General features: G+C 36.3%; 1 protein-coding gene across 23 annotated transcripts in view; it reads right to left on the bottom strand.

Annotated features, from left to right (window-relative positions):
• Nucleotides 1–25,469, bottom strand: part of DMD (dystrophin) — a 1,241,121-nt gene that overhangs the window by 351,567 nt on the left and 864,085 nt on the right. For all 23 annotated transcript variants that reach the window (XM_080576230.1, XM_080576221.1, XM_080576232.1 and 20 more), the window contains 2 exons: nucleotides 13,866–13,967; nucleotides 5,878–5,986 (listed from right to left, as the gene is read on the bottom strand). In XM_080576230.1, the coding sequence (XP_080432356.1) occupies nucleotides 5,878–5,986; nucleotides 13,866–13,967 (211 nt within the window). The remainder of the gene's footprint in view (nucleotides 1–5,877; nucleotides 5,987–13,865; nucleotides 13,968–25,469) is intronic.

The raw sequence follows: 25,469 nt of genomic DNA, 5'->3' as shown, positions 1-25,469 counted from the left end.
ACCACCGATTCAAGAACTCAAGATATTCTCTATGACACTTCCTTACCGCATTGTTCCCTGTTCACTTTCTTTCCTATATTTTGCTTCAGTAAAACATTTCATAGAGTTAAACAGAATTATAACTGATATTAAAAGCAGACATTTCCCTTAGATTCTGCACACACAAATATAACAAGCTATACAATTCTGGACACGGTCATCATTGGAAATAGTATTTCTCTCTGTGACAACTCCCATGCTAGTGATCTCATTTACTGGTGTCCTAAAAGGAATGTTAACTAAAATGGACTATTGTCAGTAGCACTGCCTTCTAAACTCAGTGTAGGACTTGTCAAAACAGATGTAAGCTGGGGATTCTTAGCTGTTCAACTCTGTGGAGAATGGTTCTGAAATATTACCTACTATGTCCCCCACACAAGCATTTTAATAGTTGATAGCATAGTTCTTTTAAATGGTGAATAATATGTGCAATGTATTTTTAAAATACCAACATGTTTGCATTAGTACTGAAAACACTGTAGGCGCACACGTTCCTAGACTGCTCAGTCTTCCCCAAGGAATTATTTTGGGTATGCTTGGTCTCAATTATGCTATGCCAGCTGCTATAAACAATACAGAGTCTCTAACATCTGATTTGTACATTTGTTTTTAATTTACCCTCTAAATACACATATGGTTATCTTTTCAGGTGCACATAATGAAACACACAAGGTTTTTAAGTCTAGTATTTGAAAATTCTGGGAAACACAGCTCTGAACTAGAACATACCTGTTCACTCAAGCACTGCGTTCAATGTATAAACAACAAATGCTTCAGAGTACATTAGCTATAAAATACTACAGAAAAGAAAATAGCTTTTATTGTGCATTTTTGCCCAAAACTGGTTGTTGTCATTTTTTTTCTTTTCTTCTTTTATTTTTTGTGTTTGTCTCTTGAAAACAGAAACATGGCTCAACTTCCTTTCAACAGACTCAGCTTGATGCAACACTCCTCTTCATTCTTCCTAACTCATTCTAAATCCTGAAAACCTTCTCCTCTGCAGTTTTTGGCTCCATGCCTGCAGTTTCCAACTCATACCCCGAAAGCAAATTATATGGAACACACAGAACACGTTTGATCCCATACATTAGAAGAAAGACACCTAAAGCTGACAGATAGTGGAATGAGTGCTGCTGAAGCTTTCTTCAATTTTTGTGTATTAAATATACAATAATTAACAACACACATAATGCATTTCTGCCATATGCCTCTCTAACCCTGCTATAACCTGTAAAATGAAAACAATTTTTTAAACAGACCTTCTGAAAGTAATTCTCTAAAGCATTAAGGACTGCTGACTTGTAGAGCTTTAAGAAGCAAATAACTTGAATTCCACTTAATTTTAAAAATAATTTTAACATTGTAATTGACACTATCACTCTGCTTTTTTTCTTCATTTCAGTCATATCTTTTCTGTTTATATTTATTAGGCATTTCATGCAAAAAGACAAAAACTTGTCTAAAAATTCAGGGAAAAAGTGAAACTAACTATACACAAGGACATCGAATAAATTAAACTGCAGGAATAACAATATAAAGTAGCACTCTCAGTTATATTAACTGTACATGTAACGTAAAATGGGCTAACCAAGTATTATCAACTGTTTTAATTCTATTGTTTTTAAGGTTTCCTTATCTTCAAGTAAAGCATAATTTAGAATAAAAACATATACTTTTAAGAAACTGTATTTTCAAGTATAACTCTAGACAAAAGTGGCCATAATTTCCCCCTAACATCTTACTTGATTGAAAAATGTCTTCCTCAAGAACAAAGTTAAGAACGTCTCCCACGCTACGTGGGTTTACAAAGCACTATATAACTTTACCTAACTTTTTAAATAACTACCAAGGTAGCAGTTCAGTACAAAAGAATTTGTATGAATGCTAAAGATAGTGTTAAAATTTGTCCTATAAAAGCACATTCCAAAATTGCATTTCTCTCCACTTAGAATGCTTTCAAACTGCTGGCTAAGCAACTTATCAGTTATTTGTATAGAGATGTTGACACAATTTCATGTTGTAATGTCAAGTACAGATAGTAAGTGTGATTTCCTTCCTGAATCATCCTGTCTTGGAAGTCAATTTTTGCTAAGGTTTTGGAAGTACCTCTCAGCTAAGTACATTTTGCTAGCTGGAAGAGTAGTTCTTGTTCATTATGCCCAAGGGCACACTGGCCTGGTGGAATATCAAGAATATTTTTTTAGTACTTATTCTTCCAAACAAGCTCAAATACACAGACCTAGAAATAATTAACAAAGGGTCCTTTCCCTCTATTATATCCACCAGATGGTATATTTAGTAAGACCCTCTGGCTGAGTTCTTGTAGCCAGACTAGACAAAATGACACCTGACAGGGTAGTAGAGGTTAGCCAATTACATCTTCATTCCCTGGTCTCAGCAGAACAGATATCGACATTATTAAATTCTGATGGCCACAGAAGTCTCTATAGAATCAGGAAACAAATAATTATCAACACGAGATAATTCCATTGCTTCATTGAGTCCTTCCAAAATCATTTTATGCATCATTCTTTTAAAATGACCTCAAATGAAAGCATTTGGATGTGGGGAGGCTTCCATTTTACTTCTTTGAGAATATATTTTCCTGACATCATAGTTCAAGGAAAACAGTAATTCCATATGAGTCATAAGTTTGGAGGGAAAGGGTGGTAGGGAGGCCTCTTTCCAAAGACTAGTGCTAACATTCAGGCTTCTCACTGTTTTAACTGCAGACAGAAGGTGAATATCCCCAGCTGTGGTGTTTCAGGTAGTACACATTGATCATTGATCACATCATCATCATTCCTTCGACAAAGGAAAATGCCAGGTTCTGCACCTCGGACAGAGTAATGCCAGGTACAGGTACAGACTAGGAGATAAGTGGCTGGAAAGCAGCTCAGCAGAAAGGGATCTGGGGTTGCAGACTGGCAGTAGAATCATAGAGTGTCTTGGATTAGGATCTAAATAATCTTAAAGATGATCTAGTTCCAACCCTCCTGCCATGGGTAGGGACACCTTCCACTAGACCAGGTTGTTCAAAGCCCAGTCCAACCTGGCCTTGAACACTTATAGGGACGGGGCATCCACAGCTTCTCTGGGCAACCTGTGCGAGTGCCTCACCATCCTCAAAGTAAAGAATTTCATCCTTATATCTAATATAAACCTACCCTCTTTTATTTTAAATCCATTTCTCCTTGTCCTATCACTACACTCCCTGGCAAGGAGTCCCTCTCCTGCTTTTCTGTAGGCCCCCTTTAGGTACGGGAAGGCCGCTATAATGTCTCCCCAGAATCTTCTCTTCTCCAGGTTTAACAACCCCAATTCTCTCAGCCCGTCTTCACAGGAGAGGTGCTCCAGCCCATTGATCATCTTGGTGGCCTTCTCCGGACTTGTTCTAATAGGTCAATGTTCTCCGTGTACTGGGGGCCCCAGAGCTGAACACAATGCTCCAGATGGGGTCTCACAAGAGCAGAGTAGAGAGGGAGAATCACCTCCTTTGACCAACATGAGCCAGCAGTGTGCCCTAGCAGCCCAGAGGCAAAACGCATTTTGGGTTGCATTAAGCACAACATAGCCAGCTGGTCAAAAGAGGTGATGTTCCTGCTATATTTATACTCTGAATATTGTGTGCAGTTCTGCGCTTCATATTATTAAAAGGATGTTAACGTACTTGAAAGCGTCCAGAAGAGAGCAACAAAACTGGTAACAGGGCTGGAAGGCATGTCCTGTGAGGGGAGCCTAAGGTCACTCGGGTTCCCTAGTCTGGAGAAAAGAAGGCTAAAAAGTAACCTCATTGCTCTCTACAACTTCCTGAGGAGGAAAAAACCTGGCTGGACATGACCCTGAGCAACCTGTTCTAACTGACCCTGCTTTGAACAAGAGGAAAAGATGTCTCCACAGGTCCCTTCTGAACTGTACAGTTTTATGGTGATTCATATATAATGATGCTATTGCAGTAAACTGACCCAAATAAAGAAAAATTATGAATTAGCGTTACAAGCACAGGTTCAAATTTTTAGTGCTCTTGGCACTAGAAAGGAAATCAATCTTACTTCCTGCCTAATCCTTTATAGAACACCAGTGCTTTCATTTTCTGCATGTATAATTCCATCTGCTGAGTCTCAGAAACATCAGTAGTCAAAGCCTACATCTAGAATTAAGGTAAACGATTAATTTTGCAATTCTTTGGCTAAAGATTAGTTAATATAGAAACTACTATATTATGTGTTCTCCTACCATTCTGTGTTCTATCTGTTGTTCAGTTATTACCATTTCCTTTGAAACAGCAAATTCACAAGCACTCCCTCCCCCCGGAAGCTGACATAACCTGCTGACATGCAAAACTGACACAGCAAGTTTAGTGACCCAGCACAACAAAAATTGATTACACATCTCCTTCAGTTCCCCCATGTCATTAAATGAATTTCCACAGCATCCCTTAGAACAAAATCCTGTAAAGCAAGGATGCTGCTGTGTTATCAGTTAAAAAATAAACAAATAAATAAACACTAGTAGTATTTAGCCCTTTTTAGAAAATCTAAAAGATCACCACTGGAACCATGGCAGTTCTAAACGGCTAAATCTAAATGATAGTTCCTGTTTAGTAAGATTGAATATGCCATAAGCAAGACATCTGTTTTGTTTGAATTAATATACACAACTCTGACAGAAGTTGGACTGTCTGACTGAATATTCTGGATTCTTTCTAGGTGGTGTAATTATTTACTCCCCTGCAAAACAATTTTCCTGCTTTGCTGTCCTAGAATGTCTAGTAGAAGGTACAAAATTCTCCAGTATCCGTTTTTTCTTACATGCTACGCATTATAACATGTTAAAAGCAAGAGGGATCAACATCCTACAAGTAATCAAATCCCAGGTGACTCCTGCAACTGCATCATAGCCTGCGTTACAGGCAACCTAACAGGAGAAAACATTTCTCCCAAATCTGAGCAGATCCCCAAGCAGCTTTGCAACTTGTATAGGTGAAAAACACTCTTCAGCCAAGAAACTGAGATAGTTTAATATCAAGTAAAGAATCTTAGAGACTTTAGAAACTCAGACTTTAGCCCAGTGCCTCCGTTATATATTTCTTTACAATGCATGCCTAATCAATATATTTCAAAGCAAAGCAGAAGGAAAAAAATCCATGTATCATGGAGATAAAAATGAGTTTGTAGCTCTTGCAAAGAACCAGCAGGTACAAAGTGATATTAGAAAAATATAATAAAAATTTTGTCAAATAATTTAAATGAAATGGAGAAAAAAGTCTCTTTTTTACTCATGAACACAAGACACCCACAAATTATATCACAGACATAATGTTTAACTCCAGAGTTACATCTACCACGTTATCATACAACTTCTTCTATGAATGTTCATGCTTTGTCTTGAAACAGTCCCACTTCATTGGCCTCACAAATATAAAATGTATTTTAAGAATTTCATTCTGTGACAAATTTACACACACTTGGCCTGTACCATTATTATCTTTTAATTTAAACAATTCGTCTCCCTCCATAGTATTTTCTCCATGAATACATGTAGAAAGTCATCATCTCTTCATAGAATAAAGACACAAGACTTCGAAACAGTAGTAATTTGAAAAGCACGCTGCAATCATTTCATCAAATCTATAAAATAATTTGTCTTCTGCTACACATTACATGAAATAGAAACAATATAAAACAACTTGAATGCCATAACAACACACCTCCCATTTACAAGCTAAAGCTGAAATTTGTATGGATGCATGAAGAATTAAGACTGTCTCAACCCATTTTCCCTTTAACTATGTGATTTGTAACTAATTTGAAAAGATGTACATATTGAAGCACTTACAGACACCTGGAGAGAAAAGGCCAGGCGCTCCTAATGCTGGCTTTTCCTTTAGTTGTCGAATTAAGTGGTTTATTGCCTTCCAGTCAGCATTCAAGTCTTCTAATTTTTTCTAGAACAGAAGATAAAAATACATTAAATTTGTAAGGCATAGATTAATTTAACTTTCCCCTTTTTTTCCATCTGATGGACCACCTGAATTAAAAAACAAACAAAAACAAAACAACACATGTAGAAACAGCAATGAACTTTCACAGGTAGGAGAGAGGGAAGAATTGACTACGTCCCATTTGGGCTGCAAAAGAGCTTCATGGTGTCAGGGTCCTGAGGGCATCTTTCCTCCTAGAAGTTTGGTTGCCGTTGCTGAGGGCCAGCTTAAAGACAGCACAACTGCCAGACCCTGACTGACTCCCTCAATCAAACTCAGCCCCTTCCCATCCCCATGGCACTGCCCACCCACCTGGGTCTGGGTCTGACTCTGGTTCCTCTCACCAGGCCTGATCCTGACCCCGCTCCATGGGCAGCCCCCCAGCCTGCCCTGCTCTTCAGCTGGGGGTGGCAGGACGGGCCCTGCCCTGCTGCCCTAGGGAGACCCTTGGTTCCTAGCCCCCAGCAAGCAGCTAGACTGCGCTGCTCCATGAAGAACATAGGGAACCCTGGGGTTCCCTAGGCCTTAGGGAACAGGATGACTTCCTCTTTAACATACGGTAGAATTTCTTTTTTTTTTTTTTTTTAATTACCCTGAACCCAAGACACTCATTTTTCAAATGGGGAGGTGAACTGTGTATTTAGAAACATGTCAATAAAATCCCTGCAATTTGGAATATCAAATGCAGCACGCATTTTTCCACCTATTCTAAAAAAAAAAAAAAAAAAAAAGTCTTAGGAGACCTCAGGGAATCATAAACTTTGGTGTGTGGGCACACAGTAATGGCTAAACTGCTACTTTTAAATAAAACGTAAGTGAAAGTCTGGAGTGTGAATTACAGCAGTCCTCAGATAACCCTAAGAGACATTTAGACTTGAAAATGATGTTTCTACCCCTCTTTCTTCCTTGCTCTAGGGACTGCAAAGTAGGATGAAGCATGTTAATTATATGCTGGCATCTCTAAACTCTTAAAATGAAGACTGACTTTTTTTTTTAAGCTGCTCCCTGATTACTACAGAAAGCAGTCCAGTATACCAGTGCCACTCAGGGGTGCTTTTAGTATTCTTATGTCCTAGTCACAATTAGATATATAGCTTGAATAACAAACCAGCCATGATGGAAACAGGATGCCTATTAAGAAGGACGTTTAATTACCTTGAATCTAACAAGACAGGGGGTCAGTAGGACAGGGGTACGGTACAATATGCATTAAACTGACATAATCATGCACACATACACTCAAATTGCACAGTTTTATATTCGGATGCCTTGGGAGAGCATTTAGAGAATTTGCCTTAAGCTTTGCCATAAGTACTCTAAACCTGTAAAGTTCTTTTATATCTGTCACCAGTGGAGGCTAGAATATTACTTGGTATTACCTGAACAGCTTTTTGTGTAAATGCTTTTTGACAGGACAAGAGAGAATGAATACAATTCTGCACTACAAAATAAAAATAAATAATAATAATTTTAAAAAATTTTCTATTTGCAAGAATAGCTTAAAACCTGCATTAAGGGTAAAATCAAAAGTCAGGAACACCAGGGATTCCTTGATAATAGACTATGACAACTGTACAGAAAAAGCAATCAAGTATGCATGATAAATGCAACTTATCATATGACAATTCTCAACGACACATCTTATTTCTGTGTGGATTATGGGACCACAGACACACACTCTGGACCATGACTTTTTTTTAATTTTTTCTACTGTTCTCCAGAAGAACCTCCATCCAGAGTTTAAAAAATGCAGATGAATGCTCCAGTATCTATTGATTTGATATTAGCAGAGAGCCCTTAAAAATAAAAGCTGGGGGGGATTACTCTATCACTGGCTTCATTTTACCACATATCCACAGTAACTCAAAAAAGAGATATGAATGTTATAATATTGGTCCTCACTGTGAATAGCTGCTTCATTCATTCATGTGGATGTGAGCCAGGAATTCGTTTCCAGCAATGACAAAATACAGGCAACATCTACACCACTAATAAGAGAGTAGCTAGTTCCAAACTCTTCTATCACAATTACGGTTTGATCCAATCTTGCATCTGCCATGAATTAGCATACATGCATTAAAGTGTTCACTTCTTTGAGCACAACAGTTTTGCTGTAATTGAAGCTCTAGAGCTTTGGTGACAAGCATTAACATCAAAATATGTTACCTTGAGGAACACTTTTATTGATTTATTGATTTCCTTTAAATGTCAGCCCCAGTGCAGTTTAAGTGAGGTTAACATTCATACATGAACTAATGTCGTTGACAGCACTAAAACTAGATAGGCGTATTCAGAGAGAGAAGTGATGTAGTATTTTAAATGAAAGACTGAGGACAATGAAACTAAAGGTATTCCTTATGTCCTTCCTCTTACTTTCCCCACTACTTACACTCCCACCCAACAACATGATGGGAAAGGAGAAATGGAGTGCCAAGGCAAGGGACTGGAACTCTTCTTTTGCCACAAAAATCCTTTCCTGATTAAACTGATCTCTACAAGTGCTGTTACTGTTGAGATGAGATTGGGGTTTATATTCTTTCTATTGCCACTGTCACCAGCAGTAACCCCCCAGTAACCTTTCCCTCCCTGTCCATGTAAGGTTACTTTAAAGAAATGCATTTCAAAAGCATGAAATCCACTTCACAGATATGAATGGATAGGGTTATTAAACTGTCAGTGCTTAAAGGATCATGTGTCCCATCCCATTCTTGATTCTTGAATCAATCAGCTTATACTAAAATTTCATTTGCCTCCAAGAACATATTTACAGTCCTGTATTGCAAAATTCCAGTATCGTTGCTTTTGGTATGCTTTGTGAAGGTGTGAAAATATACTTATTTCAGAGAGTTAACTATAACATAAGATCTATACTTTATGTTAATAAAGCAATATTATTAAGGTCTTACCCAAAATTCTATGACTAATCATTCTCTACATTTTCATCTGATCAGATATTTAGCTTTTGTAACTATTGTGATTTACAAATTCAAAATCAACACATCTGAGGACAGACAAACTTTAATCCTAGGAAACAACTGCTGGCTTCACCCTCGTGACTTCCCACTGAAGGACACAGAAAAATTCTAATGCAAATACAGTTCATAATCATCTCCTCTATAAAAGAATATTATGTCTGGACAAGTTTCAAATGGAATACATATTCAACACAAGTGTTTATCAGCCTATTACTTATGTATCTGCCTATTACTTACAATAAGGACTTGAACAATATTCTTTGATGAAGTAATGATGAGTTTTTACAAGAATTACTGTCTGAAAAAGTTAGATAGATTTAATCTAAAAAAAAGAGAAAACCTGGTATGAAAATTTAAAAATCCACGGCTGTGATTAATGGAACAGAAAATATTTAATGGTGTTACCACTTCTCAGGTCTTGTCTCATGAATTAATGACTGGTAGACTGTCGTCGTCTTCAACTTAATAATTCTTTACGGTAGAGAGGAGAAAGAAAGGAGGTGGCTTGAAGCAGGGATCAGTATACAGTTTTGTTATTTTTATTTTCTTCAAAAATATAGAGTAAGAAATCCTTTTGCTTCAAAATATATCAATACCCCACGTCACACCTCTTGTCAAATGACAGAATTACAGAAATTATAAACACAGTTGTGGAAACAATTAGTTATTTCTGTGTGAAGTTACCAGTTTTTGGTAACCTATTTTTACAACATAAATAACTAATAGTGTTTGTTTTATACTTAAACAAGGAAATCTCTATTCTGGGTAATTCACACACTTTTTTTTTTTTTTTGGTAACTTTTTAGAACGATTTAACACAGTTATTCCTGTCAGTATTTTTCTGCTAAAGACCCTGTAGATCTTTAAACTTAATTGCCTTAAGCTAAGAAAGAAACATATGTGCCTCTCATCTGATCACCTGAACTTCATGGTGGAACATAAATTTAACAGTTTCCTACAACTAATGGACCAACACTACAAAACTAACATGTGGCATACTGATATGGTTCAAAGACAATTATACCAGCAAATGCACAATTAAGCTTAATTTATTTTGTCTGTAAGAACAGGATGCAACATAAAGACAAATGAGTCAACTTCTGTGATGTGATCCTGAGTAGGGAAGAATAGAACTGTAGGAATGGGACACAGGGACTGGCAACAGAAAGTGAAACTAGAGACGTGAAATAGTAAATGACATCAGTATCCTCAGGAGTTTAAGAGGTAGAGTGGATGTCAGTAATTCTACCCTCAGTTTAATTACATGACAATATAAAGCCATGAGGTTCAATTTATATTCAAAACACCACAACAAGAGTATACTACAAAGGTTGCAAAGATAAACTGCAAAGCATTAAGAAATGCCCAAGTCAACTATGAACATTAATTCAGACCCAATGCACGTAACTGCATTAGTATGTTTAATTTCCTGACACACACTGTTTTCTAGCACAGGAGAAGCTTGCAGTATGAACACGTCTGTAGGACCTCTATTTCATTTATTTAAAAGAATTGAAAGATTTGTGGTGAACTAAGACAGAAGAAAAGAAAGCTAAGAAGAGGCTTCTTCAGGGAACTAAATACTCTACAAAGTTGTCAAGCAATGCTATGCAAATAATTGATGCTTTTAAAGAGGCCATATAATTTTATCTTTTTTTTATTATTTTTTTTTTCCTCTGTGACTCCAACATGAGGCATTGGCATTTATTTCCAGAACTCTTGAGTAATCCCAGCTGCAACTGAAATTATGAAAATTGTGCATTTATCACATAAAATGTTAGATAATATGATGTTGAAGAATCTGGCTGTCGGTGTTTCAAATTTGATATATAAAAGTGTCTGCTACATTTAATTTCAGTGTCTTTGTGCCTCAGCCCCCATACATAAACATAGATAAAACTACTCCACTGTTGCATGGGAGTTAATTTGATCTGTGAAAAAAATAAAAAATAAAAAATAAAAAAATAAATCAGACCAAATATGTTATTTGCTTGAAACACAAACTAGTCTCAAGTTAATACTCACATTTTTGTCATAATTATCTGGGAAATTGTATTGAATTTTCTGGTATGCCTATGTGTAATATCACAAGTTAAGAAAACTGGAATACGTATATATATTTTAAGTTAGTGTCTAGTAGTATGACCCAATTGTTGTTTGTTTTTTCTCTTTCATTCCTGAAATAAATTTCTAAAATAAAGCAACGTTTATGAAGCACTTAGACACCACTGTGATAACTGTTTTGAAATAGTCCATGAAGGAATTAGCCATTTTTCTTCACAGCAGAAATTGAATACTTCCCAGGAAAACTGCAGCTTGCAGCAACAAACTAAACAAGAAATATGAGTTCAAGTACTGAATCACTGTTCACAGTGTGAGTGCTCTCCTATGCAGAATTAGGTAGGGTTCAGCCTAAAACAAGGCCACCAAAACAACTTTAATTCAAAAATTTGTGTAAATTTGAGTACTTAACTTTGCAATCTCACTAATACCTTTTCAAAAACACCATAATCTAAGTACAAATACTTTCTGCTACTACAACATACCTTTTGCATAGAAAATTATTTTGACTTGCGCTAAAAAGTCTACATTGGAACATACCTATAGCAAACAGTGCTGGAAGTTACTCATTAAGAATGATGGCTGAAGATGATGGCAGAAGACCAATTCAGTATAAACGGGGGAAAGCTTAAGGAAATCTACCTCATCAAGAAAGCAATTCTACAGCCCTGACAGTATATATTCACTGTTTTATTACTTACTGTATAAGACGGTGAACCAGAAATTAACTTCACAGGTTGTTCAATTAATTGAACTACCCGATGTAATGCAAAAAAAAGTAAAATCCAATTACAGAGTGACTAGAAATGAAATATCCACTACTCCACAAATAGTTATTAATTTCCTTACAGACACATTTCGTAATATCATTGTCAAAACTACAACTCAAGGAACATCATAATCTTTATTTAAAGAGTTATCTTGTTCCAGTTGACCGTGTTCCAGTAAATCTGGTAGAAATTGGCAGTTTTCAGTCTTTGACGTGAACACTTATAAGGAATAGATGTGGAGTACACTTCTATGCCAGAAGTTTGGCCTAAGCAGAATCATTTCACGCTATTTACACATTGGTCAATGGTACATAAAACAAGTGCTAATTCTTCTCCTCGAAAATATCAGCACTCATTTTGAAATTTTTCATATGCAGATAGAAAAATCTAGAAAGCCAAAAGCTTGCCTTTTTTTTTGTTGTTGTTTGAATTTCTATGCCTAAAATGTGGAGTAAAGGCCCCTAAAATGGCTTCTGTAGCTATACTAAGTGAGTAAATGTAGTTATTGCAGCATGATTTTTGTTCCATCATTCCTTCAGCATGCGGATGATTATTTTTTTTTCCCCAACAACAATAATGCTTTATTAGCCAAGGAAAACACTTAAGCCAGAGTCAGAAGCCTCATTTCTGCTCACTCTCATTAGCATACTACTTTTAAGTCACCTTCAGTTCACCTCTTTTGGTATTTTCTCACTGTTTAGGAGAATTGATCACACACATACACAAAAACAACAACAATAAAACCCCTAGATACCAAAGGGGAAATTTTTTTTAAGGAATACTGCTCAGGAAAGAAAGAAATAAAAAAAATGCTTAAATTAGTTTCTAAAATGGAGAAACGTGTGTTTATGTGCTCCTGTGAATGTAGATCAGCTGGTGGGATTTACATATATTAGAGGAGATTTTGTAAAAGTAGCAAAATAATACTCAATGTATAGTGACTAAATACAGATGGAAAAACAAGAAATTCACTGTAGAGGTCACCTACAGACATCTTAACTTTGCGAGGAAACCTTTCTATAAAATGAGGTTATTGAAGAATGTAGGTTTGGAAAAGCTCTAAATATAAAAATTACTATCTCTGTCCAGTTAGAAGCAATTGCAAGAGACACGTATGTAATCGATAAGCCACTATTACAGTTTTGGGTAACCCTTAATCATCATGTCCACAGATCCTCTACTAGCAGTTATAAAACCAGAAACCAGATCAAGCTCTGGTTGATATAGTAGTGACCTTACTAGTAGTTTGATCTCCTATTTCCAGAAGTAGCTGGACCACACATTAGAGGCTGCTTGCGTATTATGTCCTGCTTCATGATTCTACAGGGGAGTAGACAATACTCTAAGGCTTCATGAAGTTCTATATAATCTTTATGAAACTAAGTGTAAAATATCCCCTTCAAACTGATTTCTGTGCTGGGAAAAGGATTCTATAATACATTTTTCCAAAAGAAAAAGGTTGGGAGGGATCAACCTTCTTAACAATGCATCCTCTGCTCCAAGACAGAATCAAGTAGTCATTCTGCATGAATTGTGGCAGAGATAAACTGAGTGGTAAAGTTCTGTATTGCCATCTCTTCTTTCTTCCATAATGTGAAAATGTAAAGCGAAGGGCCCCCTTTCTGATCTGACTCTTACCTTGTCTACAAAAAAAAAAAAGTTCATTTTTTTTTAATTGGCAGAATTTCTGCAAGTGTAATTTGAAATAATAAATAAATAATAAGAAATAACCGAAATAAAAAGACTTCATTTGATACCATTAACTAAGCACAACAAATTTAAATTTGGTTTCAGTGTGGATTACTCTTGAATAAGTAAAACAAACAATGTCAAATAAAAGAATCTCATCACAACATGTAAAAAATTTCTAGCTGGGAACATTACATTGTTCCTGGCTATGCTGTCACAGAACAGAACAAATGCTCTTTGCCAAGTTCTTTCATTGATTTTAAACAGAGCACATCAAGGACAAGTGTACAACAGGGGAAGCATAACCCATTACACAGTAATGGATATTGCTAAAGGTTGCTTCATTACCTTTACTGGATGAGTGGCTGGTTTTTCCTTATATAAATGACACCCTTTAGACAAAACCTCTTCCACATTCGGCTGTTTAGCCTGCACTGCTGCTTCAGTTTCCTGAAAAATAAAAACACATGCAGTGTAGATTAACCGTAGCATACGCGATGAGACTGAAAAATCCTAAAGCTCCATGGGAGGCTGTAAACCACCAGTAAATTAGTTTCTGCTCAGGACTGGTTGCTGGGAAAACTTACAGATAGTAGCAGCTGAGGACAAAAAGGGTCACCAGAGAAAAAAAAAGGAAAGAGGGATGGAAAAGACTAATGCTAACAGAATAAACAGTGATAGGTCCCTTCATCCTGAAAGTTTTGATAAAGCTATTACAAACCTGACACAAATTCATACTGAGAAAGACAGGCATGAGAAATCTCATTTAAGCAGCTCAGCCCTTTTGTCTATTTTATATTAACAGCAGATTTAAAGTGCACTAGCGCATATTTTGTTCATGTAATACATGGCCTTAAAACCATATCATGAGAGGCAAAAATGCTGTTTAATTTAGGAAGAATAATAATATTAATAGTAAACTAATATTAGTTCTAATAAACTACTACACAGGTAGCAAAGCATCCATACATGCAAATTCGAAACAAAAGCACGGTAGCAGTGACAGTTCCTAAAGGTACAGAGAGGCACCTATCATTACCAATGACACCGTACTGAATTAGCAACAACATATTCTCTAGCAATTTTTCTTTTTTAATCTGGAAAGGTGTCATCCACATGCTAACACATGGCAACTCCAAGAAACCCTTCCCACCATACAGAGTCTCCATTTTGTCAAGTCTTAACTACATACATATTGGGTGGAGCACTACATGTAATGGTTAAAAGCAAAAATCACTGAAAAGTGCAACAAGAGATAAACTGTGTCTGGAAGTCCAAAATTCATATTATTTTCAGTTTGGAAGTAATAAGAAGTAACGTAAGCAAAAACAGGTAGACAAAAATCCCATAGTTATCTGAGAGATGTAAATTAAGTGGTTGGTTTGGTTTTCCTCTCTACACTTTTCTCCCATCTGTTTTTTTCTTTCTTTTTCCCTATAGCTTGATTACCTTCTCCCATCTGACCTTATTTTCTGTCCACAATCTCAGTTAACATTAATAAGAGAGCAGACAAGACTGTATGCCAGGCTTGTTACTATCTGATGCAACACGTCATTTCATTATTGGAAATCCGCTATTATTTTCTCTGCGATGATCTTGTTGAAATCTGTGTCATTTAAAGTCTCAACAAGGGACCATCTTACTCCTGTTTTCAACTCAGCATGGAAAATACGTCTACAGTACTGCCTGAAATTTTACGTGCAAAACATTATGGATAATCAGTAAAAATAACAAGTGTTGTTAAGTTCACTGCCATCCTCCATTTGTCCCTTTGAATATTGTTTACCAATAGCAAATAAAGTTAATTAAAGCTTCTCTGATTTCTGGCAATGATATTTGAAACATGTTGTATTTAATTACTTTTTATTATGCATTACAATATTAATGAGATATACCTGTATGGATTTATAGAGAAGCACTGAAAAGCAATGTACAACAGAACTAGGATATTGGAGGGGTGGAATTTTATTAACCTGTTGATCAAGCATTCATTGAAGTCCTGTTTTTCTTGTTTCGATATTAGGTTGGCTTTCTGCTCCTGTATTCACCATATAAAGACAAAATAATCATTAAGGAGTTTTGATGAAAAGGTCAATTTTCTGCCTATCTTGATGAAAAATAAGATTTTTAGTTTTTATTTTTTTAAACAACTAAACCATCTCCAATATTTTGCCATTATTATGTTGTTTTCTGTTGTTTTACATATCTCAAATAATTATGTTATTTCATAACAGTACCAAATACCACAAAAAAAAATCTCGTAGCAGGTGCAATAGAATCACAATTCCCTGCAGAACCCCAGAATATCAAGATCAGTATGGGTACATCTATACCACCAGTTAAACTTGCATGGATGTGCCTTTGAAGCAGATCTCTCTCTCATCCCCACTCACCGTGCTTTGGGATGACTACTGTCATGGACTGGTCTGAGAGTGTGCTGACTGGTTTCATACCGGCTATCACCAGAACGGAAAGTGTGCTCTGGGAGGGCCCCCTCAGACAGTCCCAGGACTTGGGTGCACCATCAGCCCTGACGCTGCCCCTGCCCAAACCCCCATGCCTCTGGGGCTTCCCGCTCCCTGCACAGGCTCAGGACCCCACTGCAGCCCCCCTGCGGCTCCCCCACCTGCCCAGGCCCAGACCCCCACATCTGTCCCAGGGTCTTCTGTCCCTGCCCCAGCGAGGCTTGCAGCAGGGCCAGGCTCCAGCTCCCCACAGCCCTGCCATGTCCGGCCATAGGCCACACCGAGCCAAGCCCAACCAGGACCCCATATCCTGTCCCCAGGGAAGTGCCCCCTCCTATGAGGAAAGGCTGAGCGAGCTGGGACTGTTCAGCCTAGACGACAGGAGACTCAGGGGTTTCTCACTGATATGTATAAATGCCAAGGGAGGGTACAAAGAGGATGAAGCCAGGCTCTTTCCAGTGGTGCTCAGTGCCAGGAAAAAGGGCAGTGGGCACAAACTGCAACATCGGAATATGTTTTTCACATTTTAGATCCGGCCTGGCTTGTAATAATAGCCATTAACAATAACAGGAAAGTTCCACCACCAGGAAGTGAAAATTCAAACCAAGAAAACCTGACCAGAGAAGGCACTACAGATACATTAAAAGGACTATTAACAGGAGTTACTACTCCAGTCCTCTAGCTGCAACAAAGTTTGGCTGCTCAGTATTTATCCACCTTCTATATTGAAACGTGTATAATGATTTATCACATACACACATATAAAATTCCCTTTTAAAATTAGAGAAACAAAACAAAACAACAACAACAAAAAAAGAATGACGGATGGTAATACGCAACTCCATATTTTACAGCAAAGAAGAAAATGTTTAGCAGTCCTTTTTCTGATTTTTATTTTATGCAAGTACTAGTATACACAACACCTAAGAACTAAGATATCCCATTTCTATATATCACATAAAGATTTGAAAAAGTATTCTTTACAGATAGAAAAGGTATTTCTTCTTTATGCATAGAATACAGTTACAATTTTCTATAGCCTGGAAGTGGCTATGAAAATATATTTAACTGTTAGATCACCAATTCCTTCAGCCCTACAATTTTCTGGAATTACATGAACTAATCTTGTGAAGGGCAATCTTTCAAAATCAATGGCCTTGACCTAAACTAAAATGCACTAAGTCTATCCCATATAGAATGATGCTTCATTGGAGACGTGGAAATAAGAACAAGAGGAAAAACAGTTCTCAGTATCTTGACATTCCTTTCAGCATTGCTGAAATTAAGAGAGAGCCTATTTGTTAAAGCTACAATTAATTTTTCATTGTTGAACATTAATTTCAACATCATCTAAGAACATCACAAAATTATTTTTAGTAAGCATACACCTGGCGAATTAAATCACTGCAGTAACTTTGAGTGAGCTCTTCGCATGGTTCACTGCCTGATAGGATAGCCCCTTGACAAATTTTGTCCATTGAGCAAATTTCCAGCAATTTCAAATCCATTTGCTAGGTGACACTATATCGATACAGGTCAAGAGATGAGAGAGTACTTTCAGAATGCTGCTCCATGGTTCAGTTTCCAAAGAGAACAAAAAGGTAGCAACTGTAACTTGGCCCCCAGTAGTTTCTTACAACAAAGAGACTGTGGTTATTATCTAGCCTGTACAGGACTCAAGTGAATAGCATACTCCAAGAGCAGGGCCTGAAGTCTGCTCTCCATCACACAGGCCAAGCTACTACAGAAGCTAACACAAGTTGTCTGCACACATCTGGAAGTAGACATCAGTATTTTGGGAATGCCAAAGACATAACTTTTTAGAAATCTTGATTCAAGATAGTTCACTCTGCTACCACACTGACTTCTCCCCCCCCCACCTTCATGTGAGAATGCCTGTAGGACAGATGCAGCACTCTCTCTCTGTGAGACAGAGCCGATACAGGAATTTCACAATTTATGAACCGCCTGTGAAAGGAATTGTAATGCTACTTCTGGGCTGGGTGATGAATATGCTAACTAAACTTTTCACACATATGGCAAATTAAAATACATCATCACTGGAAACTGCTGTTTTTTAAACATGTATAAACAGCAAGAATAAAACAGAGGGCACCTTTACTCCACGAGATGCCACTGAAGAATGTTCATTGGTGTTAAAATAGCACATCAAAACAGATGAAAATCCATGGCAGAATAAGCCACGTTGGCTTCTGTATTTCCACCAACATGTCAGTTCAACCTGCTGAATACATTTGCAGGCTGAGAAAGTTGCAGGGACTTGTCTACAGCCCCATATGGACTAGGAAAGTCTGTTGATACAGCTCAAAACTTAGAAATCCATATTCCCTAGCTGAAATCAGTATATTGGCTAAACCTCTGGTGTGTATGCTAATGGAACAGAAAGTTTGTTGGCTTAGCATATGTTATTTCAAGATATGGTAACTACCCTAGCAGACATCGACAGGTTGTTTGACATATGCTACAGATATACTAGGAGGCCCAGACAACTATCTATAGAAGTATCTGCAGCATTTCAGACTATCTATTGGTCTATATTAAGAATCAAAAGCACTGATTCACCTTTTCTTGTAACACCGATTGAACTTCTGGGATCAGATTTCCTAATGAGATTATCTCCACAGGACATTTTCTGCAGGGACAGTAGGAGATGCTCAGGGTATTTAAACCTGTGTCTTTGTGGTGAATTGCAATGCAAAAATGGAAACTTGATTACAACCTTCAAATAAAAAATATAATTTAGAAATTAATATATTGTTTTAAAATTGATGATCTCTTTTTGTCAATACTACATTAAATAAAGGTTAAAGAAGAGAAGGTTGTGTTTTCTTTTTGTTTGTTTTGTTTTGTTTTTCAGAGAAACAGAAGCAGTAAGCAATTTCCCTTCACTTTATTGAATGCAACAAAGCAGTTGGACTCGATGATCCTTATGGGTCCCCTTCCAACTCGAGATATTCTATGATTCTATGACATTTAACAAGCAAATATACTAAATCTGAAACCTAAAGCAATTTGGAGGCTTCAAACTTCAAAAAGACTTTTCTGAATAATCACATATGAATCCTCATATATTTTGTCTTGATAACAGAAAATTGTATTTAATTCTCTTATCTAAAAAACAAAAATATTGTATACAGTTGTAAACAGAATTCTTTGAGATAGATTGTCTTATTCATACACGCAAGAAGCTCCAGCAAGGTTAACCAAAATATTCATATCTATCTTTCAGGTTACTGTTCCCAGATATTTTAGGGAAAAGGCTATAAACAAATGGTGAGGCTCTAAGTGCCTCATTTTCCCCCCCACAAGTGTGTTGACTCAGTGCAGAGTTGAGGTCCTGATAAAAAAATAAAAGTGGATGGAAAATGGATATGTGAATATGTTGCTCTCTTCAAGTATTATGGTTTTAAATAAGTGACCTAACTTACCTTTTGACACAGCTCCGCACATTCCCATTCATGGAACAGATTAACAAGCTAAACAACCACAAGAAGAGTGGTCAGAGGACACTTAATTAGAATACATCAAAGTTCAGCTATACCACAGTAAGTATCAGATCTTGATTGTAGGCCATACAGTCAGTCATCAATGGCATTCTCGGTATTCACTTTAGATATTTATACAACAGCATTAGAATACATCTAGGACATGCTGTTAACAGCTCTGTGGCCACAGTGAAGTGGGACTAATCCACTTGGAGAAAAAAAACAGGTGCCAGTATTTAAACTTCCAGAATACAGACCTTAATCAATCTTCATAAAATTCAAGGAGAAACAAGTTTGTATCTCTGTTCTTTTTCTACATAACAGACTAAAAGGTTTGATAACTTCCTGAATATTTCACTTATCTCTACAGAGAAAGCCAAAACTCTGTGAACATCAAAGTTATAGAATTTAATTTTACCCTCCTGTCTTAGGGTTTAATGAAAAAAAAAATACAGGTAATTCAATTTAAAAACATTCCATTAGTGGTCTAGGTTGAAGTTTAGTTTGCAAATGTATTAAAAAAAAAAAAAAAAAAGCTGTAACTGTTGGACAAGCAATTTTAAGCACCAGCCTTTAAAAATGTCATTTTAATGAGTAAATAAAATAACTGATCTTTCCCTCATTACTTTAAATCAGTGCTATTTTAAGTATGTAAGACCCAAACTAAGGTCCCAAGATAATTTTAGAATCTACATTTATGGGGAGAATAATGTTGTGAGATTCATCCAATTTTTTAAAGTAGCATGTAAAAGACAGACACCTGTTTTAATGAGACGAGAAAGCTGATCTAACTGTAGCACTTGACCTCAGAGAACAGTTGTGAAGATACTTCAGAGGAGAAACAATTATTTCACAGGAAAGAGCATTATACAAAGGACATCTTCCTTCTAAAACTGTAATGCTTTAATTTCATAACTACTTTATGAACTTATGAGTTCCGGCCTGGGGCAATTTGTAAAATACATGGACAGTGTGTCCGTTAAGACCTGATAGCATTCTTCATCATTCTGTTCCTGGCCATACTTCTTTTTCTTTTCTTTCCTTTTTACAGTAACAGCAATGAGAAAATCTTCCACAATGAAATGGAACTGAGAATTTAAACCATGCAAACAATGTGGCTGAAATGGCAATACCCACCACTTTACAGAGCAAAATGATGGATTTTTCAAAGCTCATTTTCCTGTTGGCTATCAAAAATTTGTGAGCTTCCTCTGTACATCTACAGGAGATGAAATATAGTAGGTTTTTCCCCACAGAGAAATCAGTATCTAGACACTGCAGCTGTCTGTCCTGAAAAGGAAATTTCCTGGAGGTGCTGAAGATGAAGTAAATTATTAGCCGTAAAGACATGACCCGCAGATATGGGATATGAAAAGAATTTTTCTATGGTAGCCATATACCGATAAGGCATGATGATTAATCATCAAGTTGGATTGTGAAGACATCCAGTAAGAATTATTTGAAACTGGGTATGATTTAGGATATTTTATTTTAAGGCTGGACAAGGCATAGAATGAAACAGCTGTCCCTGTTCTACCTAGACTTCAGATCCTGTCATAGTTCCAGTGCATAACATAAAAGAGATAACAAAGAAACCAGGAGAACACAGAGAAAGCACACTTGACAGAAATACATATAAAATTCTTGCAAGGAAATAAGGAATACCCAATAGTTTCACAGGCTGTCTCTTAGTTACGTGCTCTTTTAGATAGATATGAAGAATATTTCAGCAGGAGAAAAACAGGCACGTAATATAAGTATTTTGTTGAATTTGAGAAAAGATCTGATAATCCACAACTCCAAACTGAATGGGATAGGGGATACACTGTACCCTAAAACCTCACTTGTGAGTGCACCAGAGACTCCTCTGGATACACAGACTCTAAATGCAAAATAAAAAAGGTGTTACTTCAAAAACATGCTGCTGCTAAGAATTCAAGACAGGAACGTTTGTCTCTATATTATGGCATTTACACTTAATTCAAACAAACATTACAACTTTTACTGTTTCCACAAGAATTTTAGGCATGAATTGAACAACTTATGAGTTATCTTGACTTTCAAGTGAAATTTGTTAATACTTATAAAAGTATTGAGTCACAAACTTTGCTCATTTCTTCTTGTAAAAAGGAAAGAAAGGAAAAAGAATTTCTTTTCTATAAATGCACAAATAATGACAGTTCTATCAATAAACTGAATTAAAATAATTTAATATGGGAAAGGTGGTGTGGTTTTTTTTTTAATCAATGTCAAATTCTTGGATGCTTCTTCTTTTCTCTCATATGCAAATTTTCCTCCTCCTTCCAAATGTAGTAAATAAAGATTTATTTTCAGATGACTTTCTGGCTACAGAAGAAAATTAGAAAAAAAAAAAGTCAAAATCAAAATACATTATTGTCATAAGAAGGCTTGTTGGTTGTAACATGTTTTCAGATACGCTTCTCTTCTGGTATTAGACTGTAATGAATCATTTAAAAGGAATATTCATGAGGATACATTTCTGCAGTTTGTCTTTAGTAGTTACAGTGACATGTATTACTAAAAGAAACCATAAAGATTCATTGAAGTCTTAACAAAATGCAATAGCATTAATTGTCACTGCAGTCTTTCAGTTTTTACTGATTTGGAGTAAAAACCAGAGTAAAAATTTTTTCGAGTAAGAATTTAAATGTTAGCATTTCCACACTGAAGAATAAAATGAAATCAAAAAACAGTAACATACACACTAGGATCTGGAAATCCTTACAGAAGTTATGGTCTCAGAAACCACAGTCCCATGCCTTCAAAATGCTCATATAGTAAATATTAGGTAAAATAAAGTATACTAGGCTGCATAAAAAGAATGAAAAGTGTTAAAGAAAGGAGATAGAACATTATGTGACTTTCCTATTAAAAATAATGTAACAATGCATATAAATGCATAGCTATAAAACTATGTATAGTCATTTAAATAATTTATTCTTCATGAATATTATTCAGATGACATCTACATTAAAAGAACTTAGACGTCCCTGAATCTTTAAAACAAACTACTCCTGTGAAAATAATTTCTCTTTTTTTTTTTTTTTTTTTGAAAGACTCTGATAAGGATTACCCTTCACTAAAGAAGGTCTTCATGCTACATCTTCTAACCAAGACAGCCCCTAAGGATGCCACATGGCCTTCTTTGCCCATGCAAAGGGGAGAAAAGGGAATAAGAAAATCAAAGATTCATATGACAGTAATCCTCTGTGCTGTTTCACTGTGTCCATTTATACAAAAGCAGCTAGAAGAAAGAGTAGAACTTCAGTATGTTGCTTCAGCAGCAGAAGCAGGGATAGATTTCAGTAAATGGAATTTACTTTCTTATTGTTTTGAAAATGTGCAGTGTGATCATTTCTCACTGGCTGGTTTGCAACTGCAAACAGCTAAGTTATATCCATGCTTTGGGTAGCAGTACCTTGGGTTTCTTTAATATCCAAGAGCAAGTGTGTTATCAGAAGTTTTTATTTTTTTAATTGTGGGACATTGCAAGAGAGTGGCTGTGTGGGGCTGAGTGGCTGACCTGGTTTAAACCACAACAGTGGTTTAATTAAGTGAAATAATTTCCCCCAACAATCATCTTTCACTGCAGGATTTATCATATCTAACAGGTTGCCTCTCTTTATGTCACCTATAGTATCTTGCAAGAATTAAGCTTTGCAACACTCTGCCTGATACCTCAAAGCCACATCTATGTGGAAATTCAGCAAAAAATCTGCAATAGGACTGCGAGTTTTCCACATTATCACTAATTTCAGTGTGAGAAGGAGCTAAGAATTTTTAGTCATATGTTCATATTTCCACTCAAAATAATTAAACAAAAACATGATTTTTACTTAAACATCAATCAAATTAACATCAAACAAATCTAACAGTCAAATATCAATCAAACACCATCAATGGATATTGTTAGCAATGTACAAAAAAATGAGAAGATACTCACTGCCTGTAATATTCACTAGTCAGTAATCAAGTCAAAGCACATTAAACTAAAGCTAATAGAACCTTCTGTAGTGATAAAAGGTCATTTGTATGAGTTCTTCTTCAAATCCCAGTACTTTAAATTGTAGGTGATCAGCAGAGAAAAATATATAATCTCACAGAAAAGGAGTTACAATTTAATAAATAACATGCTATTATCAAGATGAGTGTCTAAGAGCTTTTAAGAATTGCATTTTGAAGAGAAAGAGAGTTTTCTATTTAGGAAAGGACCACATGAAAAAGAACATAAATAACCTGGGAGAATGATAGGAAACTGTACACTGTGAATAGAAGAGGAAATATCCTACCTCTGAAAACCTAACTATACTAAGGCAAGGAATAGTTTTTGTATTCACTTCACTAGAGCCATGATAAACTGCTTTGTCATTTCTATTAAGTTCCTCCCTATATTTGTTCACTCATTTATATTAGTCACACTCTTCTCTGGGACTCTGAACATTACCTAAGTGGTTTTTAATAGTGCAAGGAAGAAGCCAAAAGACAATGTTGATATACAACCTCACTAACTTCCAAGCAACTCACCCACAGTTCTAAAAAGCTTACGTTTCCAAGAACAAAACCACATCTTGGCTTACTAGTCACTGATTATTTCCTAGAAAAATACTACCCCTCATATCAAATATCTCATCTCTCAAAACATCTCTCTTTGCCTGAGATGCAGGGGTGTATGTGTTTTGCAATCCATCCTGAACACTGAAAAGTCTACGTTACAGCTTAAAGAATATACAAGGATTACTCATAGGGAATGTTTTCCCACGTTTTCACAATCCATTTGCAACTAATATCAGTTAATATTGTTCTACTAGGAAAAGATATTTAGAAGAGGTTTGGACAAAGATTGTTGCAAATTTAAGGGATCAAAGCTCACAGAGAAAACTCTGAGCAGGTTGCTATTCAAAGTCCCATATAAAGATTTCTGGAAAGAGTGGTAACTGATTGATGTGCAGAATATCATGCTCTGGTTCTATGAGTTGATTAAATTGACATTTACTACAGATCTAAATAATGCATTGAAAATAGGAGTACTTTAAGTAATCAAACAATATTTCATCATCATCAGTTTTCACATTTCAACCTCTTGCCAAATCAAACAGAGATGTCAGTGAGACAGTGAGATAAATCTCTGTGGTATGTATTCCTTAGGTGCTCGTGTGGATGACCTAAACTTTCTGTCTTTTATGGCATATAAAAATTACTCATTTAAAAGGATGATAGCAAAATGAAAAGGTAAAAGAATCAATAACGACTTATTTCTGACTTCTCGGCCTAGCTTGTCAAGCAGGCATTGACAAATGAAGGCTACTCGAAGAAAAAACACAGGGCTGTCCAGTCAACACTTTCATTCTCTCACGGGGATGGATGTTCTTTTATTTGTCTACAATTAGTTTTTCTAGTCCATAGCCACACTTTTCTCTTACACTAACTGCAGGCTGTCACGTATATAATGAAGTGATTGACAAGACTTGACAGCATTCCTATTGTCATTCAAAGCTTATCAAGGACAAGACCCAAATGTAAGTTACTTTTAAGAATAATTCATTATTTTTTTAAGGTGGCCTGTTTTTATCTGCCAAAAACAAACAATATGCTATTTATATACATGGCAAGTGACCACCATAGACAAGTATAAATCCCATACTCAGAGATAGTTCAAAGCTTCTTTGGCAATATAAGCTAAAAATGAAGGTTGTGGAAACCTTGAAAAAGAGGGCTCAAATATAGAGGAATAAAGGGAGGTGTGAGTGAAAACCCTGAAAGTAAGGAGGGAGTAGAGGGGAAAAGTAGAGAAACTAAGTTGGCTGGCACGAATGACCAGTGAGATTACAAGAGGATTTGGAGGCAACATGGCTGGAAATCATAAAGTGTTTTTTTTTAGTATTGTCTGGACACGAGGTTTGGAGGGGTTAACAGGGTATCACTGAGAACAGGATTTTTGCATTTCACTGTCACTCCCTATC

This window comes from Anser brachyrhynchus (genome assembly GCF_964034855.1).
Source record: "Anser brachyrhynchus genome assembly, chromosome: 1".
Taxonomy (NCBI): Eukaryota; Metazoa; Chordata; class Aves; order Anseriformes; family Anatidae; genus Anser; species Anser brachyrhynchus.
The sequence above is the reverse complement of the archived record's forward strand: the minus strand, read 5'-3'. Positions and strand labels throughout refer to the sequence as shown.